Source organism: Eschrichtius robustus, chromosome 1 (genome assembly GCF_028021215.1).
Source record: "Eschrichtius robustus isolate mEscRob2 chromosome 1, mEscRob2.pri, whole genome shotgun sequence".
Classification (NCBI taxonomy): domain Eukaryota; kingdom Metazoa; phylum Chordata; class Mammalia; order Artiodactyla; family Eschrichtiidae; genus Eschrichtius; species Eschrichtius robustus.
Genome location: NC_090824.1, coordinates 175110158 through 175128896, shown reverse-complemented (window position 1 = coordinate 175128896; position 18739 = coordinate 175110158). Strand labels below are relative to the sequence as shown.

The following is an 18739-nucleotide window of genomic DNA, read 5'->3' as shown; positions in this document are numbered from 1 at the left end:
CCACAGGGGTGGACTCCTGGCAGCCATATTTCTGCCACGTGACCCTATGCCCTGGCTATAGTTAATTGGGTCGAATTGGACACAGACTCGAGCTGGGCCAATCCAATTCTCTCTTCTGGAAATTTGATGCTGAATTATGAAAAACCAGATAGTCTGGTTTAGAGGTTCTCACCCGCATTGATTTTTGCCCCCCACCCCCACCCCGGGGGACACCGACAATATCTGGAGACATTTTGATTGTCACAGCTGGGATGGGGGTTGGGGGAAGCTGGCATCCAGTGGGTAGAGGCCAGGGATGCTGCTAAACACACTGCAACGCACAGGATCGTCCCCACCACAAATTACCTGCCTAAGTGTCGGCAGTGTGTGGCTGAGAAACCTTGCTCCAGGTGAGCCCCTGAACAGGCATCGGGTAACTCAGGTGAGTGGGGCTGCCCACCGCCGTCTCCCTTCTTCACCCAAGGGAAGCGGAGTGGACCCACAGGGAGAGGACAGAGGAGGAGCCGGACAGAGGGCAGCTGAGCTCAGAGACAGCCTTCCAGTTCCTGATTCCTGTTCCTTCCAGACCCCTGACTACATTTTTGCCCCTTTATCCTTCTAATATATTCTCCTTTTATTCTTAAGGTAGCTTGACATGGTTTTTGTTATTTGAAACCAACGTAACTTAAGTTAATACAAGAAACATTCAAGTGAATGTGTTTTTTTTTTAAATAAATTTATTTATTTTTGGCTGCGTTGGGTCTTCGTTGCTGTACCTGGGCTTTCTCTAGTTGCGGTGAGTGGGGGCTACTCTTCGTTGCGGTGCGCGGGCTTCTCATCATGGTGGTTTCTCTTGTTGTGGAGCACGGGCTCTAGGTGCACGGGCTTCAGTAGTTGTGGCACATGGGCTTCAGTAGTTGTGGCTCGCGGGCTCTAGAGCGCAGGCTCAGTAGTTGTGGTGCACGGGCCTAGTTGCTCCGCGGCATGTGGGATCTTCCCGGACCAGGGCTTCAACCTGTGTCCCCTGCATTGGCAGGCAGACTCTTAAACCACTGCGCCACCAGGAAAGTGAATGGTTTTAAAGTGACCTAAGCAACATTAAGGCTTGGGCAGCTTAGAGATCTGTCTAGTCTTTCAGGATGGAACAAATATGTGAAATGAAATAGTTAATTGTCATTACTTCTTCATCCCACGAGGTCTCTACACTTAGGTGCTAGAGTGAGCTGAATCTTCCTGAAGGGCAAAGAAGTCTAGAACATGCCTGCCCTGTGCCTGTGATTCTTCTGGGAATCAGGACACATGGCTTACCTGTCCTGCCACCACACCTGAGCCCCACCCAGTTCCACCAACTCCCAGTCATATACAAAGCATCGCTGCAGAGCTGCTAATAATTACACTTGCTAAGGATTTCTATTTTGCATATTATTTTGTATTTCCATGTACATCATCAGTCTTGGTACTGATTTTACTTCTGTATATACAGGAATTCAATAAAAGTTGTGATGGAGGCTAAGACACTGAAATGGTCTTTGATACTCAGTTTCTTCCTGGAAGTTACATTTTTCTTTACATTTTAGGAATATTGTGAGTTCATTCCGTTATCCATACATACAGTTTCTTAAACATTTAGGAGTCGTTGATCCCTTTGGGAATCTGATGGTGGATCCTCTCTCTGGAAAAATTCACATAAGCACTATATTTTGCATACAAATCTGAGGGCTCACAGACCATTGAGAGGCCATCATAATTATCCCCCAGATTCTAAGCCTTGCATTACATATTTATTTACTGCCTACTATGATTTAGGTGGTAAGGAACAAAAGGATGAAAAGGGAGTGTTCTACCCTTGAGAGGAATACAACTTAGTAAGACTACAGAGCAGTAAACACTCAGGTGACAAGTGTCAAGAGAGGGTTGGTAGAACTGTGTAGCCCAGAATAAAGGAGTTTAACCCCGACTGGGCATTAAGAAAGGATTCCTGGAACAGCTGACATCTGCACTGAGAATTCTAACAAGCAGGAGAAAGCAAGGTCAAGTAGAAGGAGAAGGAAAGAACATTTCAGATAGAGGGAAAAGTATGTTCAGAAGGGAAAGAGGGGAATTCCCTGGCGGTCCAGCGGTTAAGACTCCACGCTTCCACTGTAGGGGACGCGGGTTCAATCCCTGGTTGGGGAACTAAGATCCCACATGCTGCATGGCACGGTGCGGCCAAACAAAAAACAGAAGGGAAAGAGCCTGGTGAGTTCACGGAACGCAAAAGCATTTAGCTCTCTGATCAGCTGTCTGTTGGTGCCTGGCTCCATGCCTGCTTTTCTCTATGTTGCAGGAGGCTGAGTCAGCAGAGTACATCAACCAGATCCCTCTGCCAACTCGCTTCTGGCGCTTCTGGGGAGGTGCTGCCGAGGGGAAGCGCTGGTAGGAGACTGGAAGCAGGGGGGAGGGAGGAGCCATGTTCCCTGCCCTTGTAGCATCTGGGGGAGGGGGCAGCAGTAGCATCAGTGAGTGGGGGGCACTCCTGGGCTCCTGGGGCAGTGGTGGCAAAGTGGCCCTGCAGTGGCCGTACCGGCATAGGGTCAGCCTGAGCAGCCCAGCAATCATGAGCATTGGGTAACATACTTCCCTTCTGCTCCAGCCTAGTACCCAGGCACTTCCTCACTTCTGGGTCACCTTTTTTGCCCCTCCAGCCCTTACAAGTTTTGAAACCAATTCCATATATTTTACTGCCTCTGTTTAAAATACCTAGAGCGGCTCTGATTTTGTGACTGGAAACTAACGAATACAGCAATGGATCAGAAAACACGGTGGAGGAGGGCTGGGGTGAGGATTTGGTTGACTAGGTAATTGAGGGCCAGATCATTCAGGCTCCTCTTAGGAAATGACCAGGTGTTTGAACTTTATGCTAAGAGCAATGGAGACCCATGAAAGACTTTAAAGTCATGGTTAACTCAGTCACTTTCTATGAAGATCACTTGGGCTATAATATAGAGACCAGTAAACGGAAGGAAGCTTTTGCAATGATCTAGGAGAGAATTTGATGGTGGCTGGTACTAGGGTAGTGGCTGTGAGGATGAAGAGATGGGACTGGAAGGCTTTTTATGAGGTGGAATGGCCAGAACATAATGGGGCATTGTGGCCAATTAAAGGTGGCTACAAATTCATTGACACTGTTTCCACTGATAGCTGGGTTCTATAGCTCCTCCTTTTGAACTTGGGTGTGCTCTGTAGCTGCTTTGACAAAAGAATATGGCACAAGGGACACTGTGGCAGGTTCTGGGCCTTAAGAGGCCTGCAGCTTCTATTTTTGATTTCTTGCTTCTTGGAATTTCTACTATTGGAACACAACTGCCATACTTTTGAGAAGTATAAGCCAAATGGAAAAGTCACACATATATAGCTGCTCTGGTTGACAGCCCCAGCTAAGCTCCCAGCCGACAGTGGCAACAACTGTCAGCCATGTGTGTGCCATCTTGGATGTCCAGACCACTAGAGCCTTCAGATGACCCCAGCCCCAGCCCCAGGTCCAAGCAATTCCCATGCGTCTGAGCCCATTCAACCCACAGAACCATAAGAGGTAATAGTACACTGTTGTTTTAAGCCACTACGTTTGTTGGTTTGTTTGTTTTAAAGCCACTAAGTTTTAGGGTGGTTTGTTACACAGCAAAAGAAAACAGGAATATATGCGGAAGGAGAGAAAGAAGACAGAATCAGGACGATATCTAGAATTCTGGTTTGGGCCCAGGGTAGAGCCTGTCACTGCTGAGATGGAGACCACGGGCAGATGAAGAGTTTGGGGGTCGGGATGGGGGAGTAAATGATCTATCATAAACTAGAAAATATATATTTTTGGAAATTCATTAAATTTTTTTCTAGATCCTATCATGTTTTATCTTCAGCATTAGCCATCCTGATTTTAAACAGATTTATGTTTTGCCAATTCCTACCTTTAAGACCCTCTAAAATATGAACTTTAGTATCTTCTGCTATAAGAAAAGCTGTGCTTTTCAAAGGTACCAAGAGGAGCTGGTACCTATTTCATCACATTTAGTCCTTGTAGATCTAGGGATCAACTTCCAGGTCTCTTATTCATTCATCAGATATTTACTCATCACTTGCCAGGGACTCAGCAGGACTCAGGGAGTTTACATTCTGATCCACAGGCAGACAAAAAACAAGCAAATGATCACCAATTTATTTTAAAAAAAGGAATGAAAGAAGTAAGCAGGGGGCTGATGGAGAATAAAAGTTGAGGGGAACCCACTTTAGATAAAGTGGTCAGGGAAGATTTTTAAGCTGAAACTTAAGGAAGTGGAGAGAACTAGCTGTGAGAAGAGGTGCAGGAGGGGAAGTGAGGGTCGGTAGCCACAGGACTGCCAAGAGTGCAAGGCCCCTGGTTGGTTAAAAGCTCCACCAGATTCTAGGAACTGAAAGACTAGTGTGTTTGGAGTGTAGTGAGCCAGAAGTATGGCAAGATGGAGCGGGAGAGGGAGAAGAGGCAGATTAAACAATACCTTTTAGGCCCTATTCAAGAATTTGCATTTTACTCTAAGTGCAAAACACAGGCAGAAGCATGAACATGCTCTGATTCAAGTTTTAAGAAGATAATGGTCAGAACCCCCAGGAGGGGGAATACTGGTTGAGAAACTGTTGTGGTTTCGGACAGAGAAAGACAGCCTGGGCTAAGGTTCACTCTAATTTTCTTTTCCTTGGACTCTGTCTTTTCCTTTGTGAAGTGCAGGCAGAGGAACATCAGCAAACAATTATTCCCCAGTGCCAAGTATAAATAAGACTCTCTCTGGACTCCTCTTGCTTTGTGTAAAGATTTGAAACATTTTCAAGGTTAATGGTGTTTTCTACTCCTCTCCACCAACCTACTTCCCCCAACCTAAGGTTTCACACTCTACCAGGAACTGCCATCTGTTGCCTTTGATACACTGAACCAATTAGTGGCTTTTAAGCCACTGCACCATAAACAGTATTTGTTGTCTGCCAAGTTCCTTGGCAACTGGAATAGGTGGGGTGGAATCTGGATGGACTCAATCTGTTGAAGATTAGGTTTTTTTTTTTTTTGTCCTTCTGCAGGGCCATAGGACTTATCTGCCAGCAAAACTAAACTTGAGTGTAAGGGATCAGACTGAGGAGCCTTATTAACCTTAAATTCTGTTCTCTTATCTAATACCTTTAAGTTTTTCAGTAACTCCATGTGAGTATTGATGAACTATCCTTCACTTAAGACATGGCAACATAATTCAGCTGATATGCTTAAAAGCTTCTTCAACATTCAGAGGCTGATGGCAATATGTGAAAAAGGTTCTAGTTTAAAAAAAAAGTCAACATTTTCAGTCAGTTCAAAAACATAGGTGATATTATAAAAGCAGCCCCAGAGAGATCCCTTGTCCCTTCCGCCACGTAAGGACACAGTGAAAAGACAGGGTGAACCAGGCAACTGGTCCTCACCAGACACAACTTGACCCTGTACTTCCTAGACCCCAGAACTGTAAGAAATAAATTCCTGTTGTTTGTAAACATGTTAGATACACGTGACACCTGACTACTTAGAGAGCAACAGCAGGACTTTAAGGCATCACCTGTTTAGCCAAAGAAAAGTCAGTTACACTGTTACACAATCTGTTCAGTAGTCTAGTATACTCTGCACTTGATTTTTGTCTACTTGTAAAAATTCATTTGGTCACTAATGTATACAAATCCAATTAAGATTGAATGTAGGGACTTCCCTGGTGGCCCAGTGGTTGGGACTTCACCTTCTAACTAGGTGGTGCAATCTCTGGTCAGGGAGCTAAGATCCCGCATGCCTCCTGGCTAAAAACCCAAAACATAAAACAGAAGCAATATTGTAACAAATTCAATAAAGACTTTAAAAATGGTCCACATCAAGAACATTTAAAAAAAAAAAAAAGATTGTAAACTTAAACAGCTTTCTTCTCCCTCCCCCCCCCCCCCCCCCCCCGGAAAAAAAGGTCCATCGTCCAATATAATATACCTTCTTAACCTCTAGTTAGGGGTGAAGAAACATTGTAAAAACTTGTTACATTCTCTCCTGAATCAGAGTGATTTAAACATGAAGGAAGGCAGATCTGTCTACCAAGATTCACTTTATGCTATTATGCTATTCATAATAGCACTTATCCAGCTATGTTTGAGAGTATATCTTGAAGGAACTACCAACTCTTGTCTGCTGAGTATGCAGACCTATCACAGGCTGAAAACACAGGTTGTCAAGGCCTTCAGGAAAATCACTTTTCTAGAAGGTCTGTATAGGGTCTACTCTCTGGTTGAGAACACAAGCCACTGCTTACACCTCACCCAGAGCTGGAGATGCCAAATAGAATCCTAAAAAAAGGTGTGTGTGTTTGGAGGGCCGGGCGGTCAGGGGTAGAGGGAATGGAAGGCAAACAAGGACTCTTTTCTGCTACACTCATGGCGTAAACCAACGCACATCCTGGTCAGCTATTTTTACAGCTGGTTTAAGTTATAGCCCTCAGTAGGCGCAGACCTGCTTCCAATCAAATCTGGCCTTCCCCTGCATGCGAAGGGTTACTTTTTAAAAGGAAGGTTTTTGTTCGTTTTTCGTTTTTTAAAATTCGTCTACATTTCCTAAGGCTGCACAAGGGGCAATGCATCAAGCAAGGACGACATAGGGCGGGAAGTAAGAGAAAACAGTGATTTCTGAATTCCTTAAAATATGTTGGGTCCATTTTCCTTCAGGAAAGCGAGGCAGGATAGAAAGAAAAGCAAGAGAAGTTGCAAAAGACCAGCCTAGGCGCGCCGCAGGGTCGCAGGGGGCTGAGCCGCAGCCAGGGTCAGTCCACTTGGCGTCAGCTCCGGGTCTGCGGGGCCCGGGGCGGCCGCCCGCTGTCCTGGCCCAAAGTCCAAGGGCGGCGGCAAGGCTCGAGGCCCAGGGCGCGCCTCAGCTCCCGCTGGGCGGCGGGAGTAACGAACTGGACCGCTGCCCCCAGGCCGCAAGCACGCTCCCGTCCCTGCCCTCGGGGGCCAGCGCGCGACCGCCTCCGCCCCCAACCACGGTGGCAGCGCGCCGCGTGGAGAGGCGGAATCCACAAGGGCCACGGCCCGCCCTCTTCTCGCGAGAGGTAGGGAAGGAAGAAGGTTGGGCGGGCGACGGGGATCTAGCCAATGAGCGAGCGGGAAGGGCGTGATCGACGGCCTCCTCTAAGCCCCGCCCCGGCTGCAGAGGCCCTGGTCGCCGCCCGCCTCTCCTTTTCTCCCTCCTTGCCCTCCCTTCCCTCCCCGCCCCGCTCTTCTCTTTCCGTCTGAGGTGGCGGCCGGCTGTCTCCTCGCCAGCTCTGTTTTCCCTCTGCTCCCGCTTCCCTTTTCCCTTGTGCCCGGGCCCGGCCTGAGCGTTTCCTCCGCCTCCTCAGGGTGGCCGCCTAGCTCCCGACCCCTAGAGTCCTGCGCCTTTTCTTTTCTCTGGGCTTCCGTCCGCGCCCGGCCCCGCCATGAATGAGGAGTACGACGTGATCGTGCTGGGCACCGGCCTGACGGTGAGGCCCGGCGGGGAGGGGCGGGGGTCCCGGGTCGGGAGGGGGGCGGCCGCACGCCCTGCCCAGCCCCCTTTTCCCCATCCCCGCAGGCCGCGCCGCGCCTCGCCTCGCATCTCCTCCGAGGGTCTCCGGGTGGGGCCGGTTTCCGCCGCCGTCTCGGGCCGCGCTCCGGAGCGGAGGCGGGCGGGGCCTGCGGCGGGGCCTGCGGGCCGGGCGGCGCGTCTGGACGGGGAGGAGACACCGGGGGATGGAAAGCCCGGTCCGGCAGGTGCTTGGGCGGGTCGTGACGGCCGAGTAAGAGTAGGTGGGAAACGAGAGTCCGCTCTGCTGTAGCAGAGGCCGGAAAAGCCCGGATTGGTGTATTGATGCGTCTCCCTTACGGGTTGACGGCCTCTCGCGATTGGAAACGGAAAAGCAGCCGGCGCAGTGGGGGAGGGTGGAGGCCAATCACAGTGGCATTTCCTACTTAGACTTCATCCTCTACTACTAGTCAGTGTCGGTGACGAGTCACTGGATAATCACTGTTTGGTAGGTAATTAAGTTCAATGAACTTACATTTTTGGAGAAAATTAGATTTCTTATCCTCCTCCCCCACTCCAGGTGAGAAGCATTATCCTTTCCTTTTAACTACCCTCCCATCCCACTTGAGCAACTGTAGAATTGGAAATGAGTTTTCTCAAAATTTGTCTAGTCCTTTCTCACCTGGCCTTTGCCATCTTTTCCTTCTGTGTGGTCTGTCCTTGCCTCCATTGTCTCTTCTGGAGGCTTTCCCCTGAGAAAGAGGTTGGTGATGGGGTGCTAGAGGCCAGGTTCTGTACTAGTGCATGGTGTGCGTAATACCATGGTAAATATATTTTCCTGGCTGTCTGCTTAGAGAACTTTAGATAATATTCTGCAAATAATGCAGGCAGATGTTTTACTTCTTTTTGTGCTTTTAAAAGAAAATGAGGACTATTCATCTTGCAAAAGAATTCCATTTGAAGAGAGGACCATTTCCGTTATCAAAAGTTTTTTGGAAATTTGAAATTCTGACATTGGGTTGCTTTGTTTTATAAGATGAATACTGATTTTGATCTTGTGTATCCCATATAAACTGATCGCAAAGTCCGGAGTCATTTAATGTAAACCACTACAAATTTGTTGAAATGCATTGTAATCTCTCAAGATCAAATTAACATTTTTTTCAGCTAACACTCCAAAGTAACTATTTTAGATTTCTCGGGACAAGAGAAACTGTCAAACCTGCATTTGGCCAGTTTTTTGGGAAAAGATTGTTGGGAAGTAGAATGGCACTTTTCTGGCATGTCATTTTTCTATATATGGTGATTTATGGTGATTGTTGGATAATACTCATTTCTGAATGCTTCATTATGTTTCAACAGTCCAGAGAAAGAAATGGGACTGGCTAGGAAATAGTACCGAATAGATGAGATTGCTCACCTAGAAAGCTATTTAGTCATTTTGAATGTGAGGTATTGGGTTGAATTTCTTTTTTTGATGGTGAGTTGGAAGACTGTTGGATGCCTAAATGAATAGCCTACCCACTGCAGGGTGGTTTTTTTCATTTTCTAAGTGCTTAATTGGGATTCTGAGCTGAGCTTATTAGTTTGTGGTGGATTTTGCCCACTGGAATGGGCCCTGTTGCTGCCAGCATATTGTACGAGCTAGTTAGTTCCACTGTTTTTCTACGGTTATTGCTGGTCTTTCAGATTTGCTCTTGATTAGGTCAGTTAAACACGGACAAATAAGTGCAGATCCTTTCTCATGCAGGTTTCTATATGCCTAGTTCGGAAGTATCACTTTTTATCAAAGAGGGCACAGTTTTATTGCATAACAACCAAGTTAAGATAATGCACCTTATTTATTTATTTATTTATTTTTATTATTTTTTTTTTCAGTTCACTCAGTCCCATGTAATTAATTTTTTTTTTCATCTTGATCTTTTGTTAGCACTTTTATGAGTTCATCAGTTTTTCATTAGAGTTCTGAAAATGCTTATTCATTCAGTTCAGCAGTACAGTCAGTTACCAGAAACCTGTACTTGTCAGAGTCTTTTCCATGAATTTCTTGAAGATGAAACCCTTTTATAGGAACATATTTGCAAAATCATCAGAGCACACCCAGAACTGTCTGTAAATGACAAAAGACTTAAAAATGACCACGGTTAAAGATTTGATGAAAGTTCATAATAATGCAGTTGACAAGAAAATTAGTTATTTCTGAGATATACATTTTAAAGTAATAACTAGGATTGTTACTTATAACATTATACCAGAACATATAAGATTTTTAGAAATTTCATGTAATGTCTGAAACATTTATATTAACATATTTCCATACATATTTCCATACACATACAAATATAAGATTTTTAGAAATTTCATGTAATGTCTGAAACATTTATATTAACATATTTCCATACAAATAACCCAATGAAAGTTTAGTATTAGTTGTTTTGTTTGTTTTTTTATACTGCAGGTTCTTATTAGGCATCAATTTTATACACATCAGTGTATACATGTCAATCCCAATCGCCCAATTCAGCACACCACCATCCCCACCCCACCGCAGTTTTCCCCCCTTGGTGTCCATATGTCCATTCTCTACATCTGTGTCTCAACTTCTGCCCTGCAAACTGGCTCATCTGTACTATTTTTCTAGGTTCCACATACATGCATTAATATACGATATTTGTTTTTCTCTTTCTGACTGACTTCACTCTGTATGACAGTCTCTAGATCCATCCACTTCTCAACAAATGACTCAATTTCGTTCCTTTTTATGGCTGAGTAATATTCCATTGTATATATGTACCACAACTTCTTTATGTGTTCGTCTGTTGATGGGCATTTAGGTTGCTTCCATGACCTGGCTATTGTAAATAGTGCCGCAATGAACATTCGGGTGCATGTGTCTTTTTGAATTACGGTTTTCTCTGGGTATATGCCCAGTAGTGGGATTGCTGGGTCATATGGTAATTCTATTTTTAGTTTTTTAAGGAACCTCCATATTGTTCTCCATAGTGGCTGTATCAATTTACATTCCCACCAACAGTGCAAGAGGGTTCCCTTTTCTCCACACCCTCTCCAGCATTTGTTGTTTGTAGATTTTCTGATGATGCCCATTCTAACAGGAGTGAGGTGATGCCTCATTGTAGTTTTGATTTGCATTTCTCTAATAATTAGTGATGTTGAGCATCTTTTCATGTGCTTCGTGGCCGTCTGTATGTCTTCTTTGGAGAAATGTCTATTTAGGTCTTCTACCCATTTTTGGATTGGGGTGTTTGTTTCTTTAATATTGAGCTGAATGAGCTGTTTATATATTTTGGAGATTAATCCTTTGTCCGTTGATTCATTTGCAAATATTTTCTCCCATTCTGAGGGTTGTCTTTTCGTCTTGTTTATGGTTTCCTTTGCTGTGCAAAAGCTTTGAAGTTTCATTAGGTCCAATTGTTTATTTTTGTTTTTATTTCCATTACTTTAGGAGTTGGATCAAAAAAGATCTTGCTGTGATTTATGTCAAAGAGTGTTCTTCCTATGTTTTCCTCTAAGAGTTTTATAGTGTCCAGTCTTATATTTAGGTCTCTAATCCATTTTGAGTTTATTTTTGTGTATGGTGTTAGGGAGTATTCTAATTTCATTCTTTTACATGTAGCTGTCCAGTTTTCCCAGCACCACTTATTGAAGAGACTGTCTTTTCTCCATTGTATATCTTTGCCTCCTTTGTCATAGATTAGTTGACCATAGGTGCGTGGGTTAATCTCTGGGCTTTCTATCTTGTTCCATTGATCTATGTTTCTGTTTTTGTGCCAGTACCATATTGTCTTGATTACTGTAGCTTTGTAGTATAGTCTGAAGTCAGGGAGTCTGATTCCTCCAGCTCCATTTTTTTGCCTCAAGACTGCTTTGGCTATTTGGGGTCTTTTGTGTCTCCATACAAATTTTAAGATGATTTGTTCTAGCTCCGTAAAAAATGCCATTGGTAATTTGATAGGGATTGCATTGAATCTGTAGATTGCTTTGGGTAGTATACTCATTTTCACAATGTTGATTCTTCCAATCCAAGAACATGGTATATCTCTCCATCTGTTGGTATCATCTTTAATTTCTTTCATCACTGTCTTATGGTTTTCTGCATACAGGTCTTTTGTCTCCCTAGGTAGGTTTATTCCTAGGTATTTTATTCTTTTTGTTGCAATGGTAAATGGGAGTGTTTCCTTAATTTCTCTTTCAGATTTTTCATCATTAGTGTATAGGAATGCAAGAGATTTCTGTGCATTAATTTTGTATCCTGCAACTTTACCATATTCATTAATTAGCTCTAGCAGTTTTCTGGTGGCAGTTTTAGGATTCTCTATGTATAGTATCATGTCATCCGCAAACAGTGACAGTTTTACTTCTTCTTTTCCAATTTGTATTCCTTTTATTTCTTTTTCTTCTCTGATTGCCGTGGCTAGGACTTCCAGAACTATGTTGAATAATAGTGGTGAGAGTGGACATCCTTGTCTCGTTCCTGATCTTAGAGGAAATGCTTTCAGTTTTTCACCATTGAGAATGATGTTTTGCTGTGGGTTTGTCATATATGGCCTTTATTATGTTGAGGTAGGTTCCCTCTATGCCCACTTTCTGGAGAGTTTTTATCAGAAATGGGTGTTGAATTTTGTCAAAAGCTTTTTCTGCATCTATTGAGATGATCATATGGTTTTTATTCTTCAATTTGTTAATATGGTGTATCACATTGATTGATTTGCGTATATTGAAGAATCCTTGCATCCCTGGGATAAATCCCACTTGATCGTGGTGTATGATCCTTTTAATGTGTTGTTGGATTCTGTTTGCTAGTATTTTGTTGAGGATTTTTGCATCTATATTCATCAGTGATATTGGTCTGTAATTTTCTTTTTTTGTAGTGTCTTTGTCTGGTTTTGGTATCAGGGTGATGGTGGCCTCATAGAATGAGTTTGGGAGTGTTCCTTCCTCTGCAATTTTTTGGAAGAGTTTGAGAAGGATGGGTGTTAGCTCTTCTCTAAATGTTTGATAGAATTCACCTGTGAAGCCATCTGGTCCTGGACTTTTGTTTGTTGGAAGATTTTTAATCACAGTTTCAATTTCATTACTTGTGATTGGTCTGTTCATATTTTCTGTTTCTTCCTGGTTCAGTCTTGGAAGGTTATACCTTTCTAAGAATTTGTCCATTTCTTCCAGGTTGTCCATTTTATTGGCATAAAGTTGCTTGTAGTAGTCTCTTAGGATGCTTTGTATTTCTGCGGTGTCTGTTGTAACTTCTCCTTTTTCATTTCTGATTTTATTGATTTGAGTCCTCTCCCTCTTTTTCTTGATGAGTCTGGCTAATGGCTTATCAATTTTGTTTATCTTCTCAAATAACCAACTTTTAGTTTTATTGATCTTTGCTATTGTTTTCTTTGTTTCTATTTCATTTATTTCTGCTCTGATCTTTATGATTTCTTTCCTTCTGCTAACTTTGGGTTTTGTTTGTTCTTCTTTCTCTAGTTTCTTTAGGTGTAAGGTTAGATTGTTTACTTGAGATTTTTCTTGTTTCTTTAGGTAGGCTTGTATAGCTATGAACTTCCCTCTTAGAACTGCTTTTGCTGCATCCCATAGGATTTGGGTCGTCGTGTTTTCATTGTCATTTGTCTCTAGGTATTTTTTGATTTCCTCTTTTATTTCTTCAGTGATCTCTTGGTTATTTAGTAACGTATTGTTTAGCCTCCATGTGTTTGTCTTTTTTACGTTTTTTTCCCTGTAATTCATTTCTAATCTCATAGCGTTGTGGTCAGAAAAGATGCTTGATATGATTTCAATTTTCTTAAATTTACTGAGGCTTGATTTGTGACCCAAGATGTGATCTATCCTGGAGAATGTTCCGTGCGCACTTGAGAAGAACGTGTAATCTGCTGTTTTTGGATGGAATGGCCTATATATATCAATTAAATCTATCTGGTCTATTGTGTCATTTAAAGCTTCTGTTTCCTTATTTATTTTCATTTTGGATGATCTGTCCATTGGTGTAAGTGAGGTGTTAAAGTCCCCCACTATTACTGTGTTACTGTTGAGTTCCTCTTTTATAGCTGTTAGCAGTTGCCTTATGTATTGAGGTGCTCCTATGTTGGGTGCATATATATTTATAATTGTTATATCTTCTTCTTGGATTGATCCCTGGATCATTATGTAGTGTCCTTCCTTGTCTCTTGTAACATTCTTTATTTTAAAGTCTATTTTATCTGATATGAGTATAGCTACTCCAGCTTTCTTTTGATTTCCATTTGCATGGAATATCTTTTTCCATCCCCTCACTTTCAGTCTGTATGTGTCCCTAGGTCTAAAGTGGGTCTCTTGTAGACAGCATATATATGGGTCTTGTTTTTGTATCCATTCAGCCAGTCTATGTCTTTTGGTTGGGGCATTTAATCCATTCACGTTTAAGGTAATTATCGATATGTATGTTCCTATGACCATTTTCTTAATTGTTTTGGGTTTGTTTTTGTAGGTCCTTTTCTTCTCTTGTGTTTCCCACTTAGAGAAGTTCCTTTAGCACTTGTTGTAGAGCTGGTTTGGTGGTGCTGAATTCTCTTAGCTTTTGCTTGTCTGTAAAGCTTTTGATTTCTCCATCGAATCTAAATGAGATCCTTGCCGGGTAGAGTAATCTTGGTTGTAGGTTCTTCCCTTTCATCACTTTAAGTATATCATGCCACTCCCTTCTGGCTTGCAGAGTTTCTGCTGAGAAATCAGCTGTTAACCTTATGGGAGTTCCCTTGTATGTTATTTGTCGTTTTTCCCTTGCTGCTTTCAATAATTTTTCTTTGTCTTTAATTTTTGCCACTTTGATTACTATGTGTCTCGGCGTGTTTCTCCTTGGGTTTATTCTGTATGGGACTCTCTGCGCTTCCTGGACTTGGGTGGCTATTTCCTTTCCCATGTTAGGGAAGTTTTTGACTATAATCTCTTCAGATATTTTCTCTGGTCCTTTCTCTCTCTCTTCTCCTTCTGGGACCCCTATAATGCGAATGTTGTTGCGTTTAATGTTGTCCCAGAGGTCTCTTAGGCTGTCTTCATTTCTTTTCATTCTTTTTTCTTTAGTTTGTTCCGCAGCAGTGAATTCCACCATTCTGTCTTCCAGGTCACTTATCCGTTCTTCTGCCTCAGTTATTCTGCTATTGATTCCTTCTAGTGTAGTTTTCATTTCAGTTTTTGTATTGGTCATCTCTGTTTGTTTGTTCTTTAATTCTTCTAGGTCTTTGTTAATCATTTCTTGCATCTTCTCAATCTTTGCCTCCATTCTTATTCCGAGGTCCTGGATCATCTTCACTATCATTATTCTGAATTCTTTTTCTGGAAGGTTGCCTATCTCCACTTCATTTAGTTGTTTTTCTGGGGTTTTTTCTTGTTCCTTCATCTGGTACATAGCCCTCTGCCTTTTCATCTTCTCTATCTTTCTGTAACTGTGGTTTTTGGTCCACAGGCTGCAGGATTGTAGTTTTTCTTGCTTCTGCTGTCTGCCCTCTGGTGGTTGAGGCTATCTAAGAGGCTTGATGGGAGGCTCTGGTGGTGGGTAGAGCTGACTCAATGCACCTTATTTAAATTTTCATTTGGATCAATTGTGACCTTTTTGGTGAATGATAGATGCATACTTAACTAGCAATCAGATAAATTTCTGCTGTCATTTATTATTTATTTATTTTTGGCTGCACTGGGTCTTCGTTGCTGCACGCCGGCTTTCTCTAGTTGTGGCGGGGCGGGGCTACTCTTCCTTGTACCACTTGTACCATCAGTGGGCTACCACTGTCCCGGGATGATTTTGATAGTGATAAAATCTTATATCCTCATTTTTAGTGATACAGGGACTTTGATTACTTAAATGAAGAGATCACCAAAGTTAAAAAGCCTCAAATTATAATTAATTTTGAGTATTTGGTGTGAACATACCATTTACTTAATTTTTGATTTATAAATATTTAGTGCCTGAGATTTAAGAACCTAAAAACAGGTGTGTGCTATCAGTTGTGGGTACCAAATACTGCATGATGCCTGTGTGTCAGTGCATTTTTTAATGCGATTAACTCGTTACTTTTAATATAAAGTGTAAGGAAGTGTTGGGGTTTCTCTGTGTTGCCTAATGTTGTCACTGTTTTGTATCGATTGTTACATCTAAAATAAGGTCATAATAGTGCACAAATATTGATAGTAACTTTGATAAAGAAGGCATAAAACAATTTATTATATACTAGAGCAAAATCTTCATTCTAAGAGAAATGGAATATTTCATATAATTGAGTTCTTTAAGGAATTGAGGGCTATCCCTTTAAACAACCATAACTTTTAGATAAAAACCTTTCAAATGATATCACAACTTTTTTAACAAACTGAGGAGCATAGTTAATGTACTTGATAACAAAGATTTCACATCAGGAGGATTAATTACCGTTATGCTATAACATAATGAAGCCATTGAGACCTGGGGAGCTTTGTAGGAACTTTGGCCTCCTTACTAAGTCCTCTTAGACTGCTCAGCTTTGGGAGTTAGTTCTACCGTCTACTTTTCATTTTTTCCTCTTTGTTTACTTTGCTGGTTAGGCTGGTGACTGTCGACAGCCTTTGACCACTTAATTTGCTGTTTCTGATTGACTTCGGGCTTGGCAATGAATTCATGAGTCTTCTCAGAAATAGTAATAAATAATAAAATAAGGGTTACTAGCTCCACAGCCGCTTGTGCTTCCCAGCAGTATTTTGTTTTGTGCTACATGGTAATTTTCGTAAGGAGTTTTGAATCGAAAAGGACACTTTAGTGATATGTAACCAGATTATTCTCAGCAGTATTTGTTTAAAACATTGTTTTACATCCCAGCCATACTTTTCCTTCTTTTTCTTTATTAAAATTTTGTGACTTCAAAGAGGAGTTCTTGTACTTGATTTAAAAATCTTGAATTGCCTTTTATATTTACTCCTTGAAAATCTTTGCCATTGCTGTTAGAGTTCTGTGGACAAACAACTTTCTGTCCACTGCAGTAGTGATCATAGGACCAATGTGTGCAAATGTCTTATTTTTGGAAGGTATAAATACTATGTAGGCAGTCTGTATTTTAAATCAGCCTTAAGCATACTGGTCCAGTAGAATAGAAGTAAAATCAGACATATTTCAGCATTTCGAGGTAGTAGTGAGACATTTGGTTGGAAAGACCGCTAGGTAAACGTTTGGCTCGCATACATGATACCCTGCATGATACCTTTATGTCCCCTCTCACAGTACCTGATTAAAGGCTTAATGGAGTAATGGCCTACTCAAATTCAGTTACCTGTGACTGTTGTGCTCGATTATGGGCAATAAAAAGGCAAACACACCTGTTTATGAGTACCTTCTTCTCGTGTGGGGCTAACTATAATATGAGTTAATATGAGAAAGTACTAAGTGCCATAAGGGAATTCACACATGTGGGAATTCAGACAGGGGAATCAGAAAAACCTGCATAAAGAAGGAGTTATTAAGGTGGCTTTTAAAAATAATTGATAAGCAGGGTAGGGGGAAGGGGTATTAGATGAAGGTAATCAAAAGGAACAAACTTAAGCTATAAGATAAATAAGTATTAGGGATGTAATGTACAACATGATAAAGATAATTAACACTGCTGTATGTTATGAATGAAAGTTAAGAGTGTAAATCACAAGGAAAAATTTTTTTTCCATTTCTTTAATGTTGTAGCTATGTGAGATGATGGATGTTCACTAAGCCTGTGGTCATCATTTCATGTTGTATGTAAATCAAACCATGCTGTGCACCTTAAGTCTTTACAGTGCTGTATGTCAATTATATCTCAATAAAACTGAAAAAGTTTAAAAAAAATATTGCTAAGTTTTGAACATGAGGAGGAATGATTTTCTAGGCAGAGAGAGCAGTGTAAGTCAGTATTAAGAAAAGGATATATATTTAGGGGATAGGGAGTTTATTTTGTGTGAAACAGAAGGTATGAAGAGGTGTAATGGAAACAGTGTTGGAAAGAAGGTATATCACCAAGGATGCTGAAGATAGTAGGTTAAGAAGTTTGAATTTTATCTTCTTGGCCAACGAGAGAGGGTTTTGAGCAGGAATGATCTAATTAGAGCCAAATTTCAAGAAAAGTTATCTTTGACAGCTTTTAATGAGATGCATTAGAGGGACAGAGACATTTAAAGAAACACTTGTTCTGCTGAAAACTAACGTCCAGTTTTATTGTGTTATTGCTGTAAGACGTATACCACTGAAATTAAATGATTTAAAAGTTTTCTAGTTAATACATTTTCTAGATAAGTAGAAAGGCACTTTTCTTTAAGATGAGTTATTAGGTACCTTGTTTTCCTGATCACATTTTTGTGTGCATTTACTTTCTGTTTCTTTCTTTTTTTTTTTTTTTTTAATCACTCCAGAACTTTAAAACGCAGGAGGAGTTAGAGTGTTAACAGTGTTTAGTTTGGTCACTTGGAAGTTACATCAGAATTTTTTCTTTTTTTTTTTTTTGTTACATCAGAATATTAACGTACTCTGGTTCTATTCTCTTCCAAGCCTGAGTTGCCCTCTAAGTAGGAAGGGGGGTGGGCATTAACTTTTCCAGGATACTGGGATACTATTTAGTACCAGTGGCCTTGGCAATTCTGTTTAGGTTCGTCACAGTTCATATATGGGAACACCATACAGGCTGCTTCACTACGTAAGAGGTACTTCGCCTAGTGTGTTTAGGTGCTGTCCGTTTGAGTTAGTTTACTCTGATTATTGCAAACCTAGCGCTGTGTGTAGGTGCTGAAGGGAAGTGAGCCTCAATATCACTGATTTGATCCTTCCTGACCATCACCCCACCCACACGTCTGCACAGACTAGAATTTTGCTGCAGCTGAACTTCAAACATTTAATCTGGTTACCTCTTTATGTAGGCCAACATGAAGAGCCAGTTGGGTGGCAGATGCCATTATCTTAAAGAACTTGGATTCTGGGCCTGAGCTCAGTTTGGATGAAAGACCCACCTGAGATTGCCAGGCATCCTGTGTGCATCATTAATGCATGTATGCATGCATTTGTTCACTTATTCATGCTGAGCACCTAATATGCTCTAAGCCCTAAAAATAAAAAATAAATAAGGCATAATAGCAAACAAAACACCAAAAAACCTTGGATTCTGAAGATGGTTTTACAGGTTTAGTTATTTTGGTTGTGAGTCTGTATATTCTTATCCTGTTCAGGTCAGTTGTGGGTGAACTCGA

The 18739-nt window shown here is 41.7% G+C and overlaps 1 protein-coding gene across 1 annotated transcript in view; it reads left to right on the top strand.

Annotated features, from left to right (window-relative positions):
* Positions 1-7218: 7218 nt before the first annotated feature.
* The window catches only part of GDI2 (GDP dissociation inhibitor 2), a 49904-nt gene continuing 38383 nt past the window's right edge, over positions 7219-18739 (top strand). Inside the window, exon 1 of the mRNA XM_068559767.1 lies at positions 7219-7496. Within this exon, the coding sequence (XP_068415868.1) occupies positions 7452-7496 (45 nt within the window). The 5' untranslated portion in view covers positions 7219-7451. The remainder of the gene's footprint in view (positions 7497-18739) is intronic.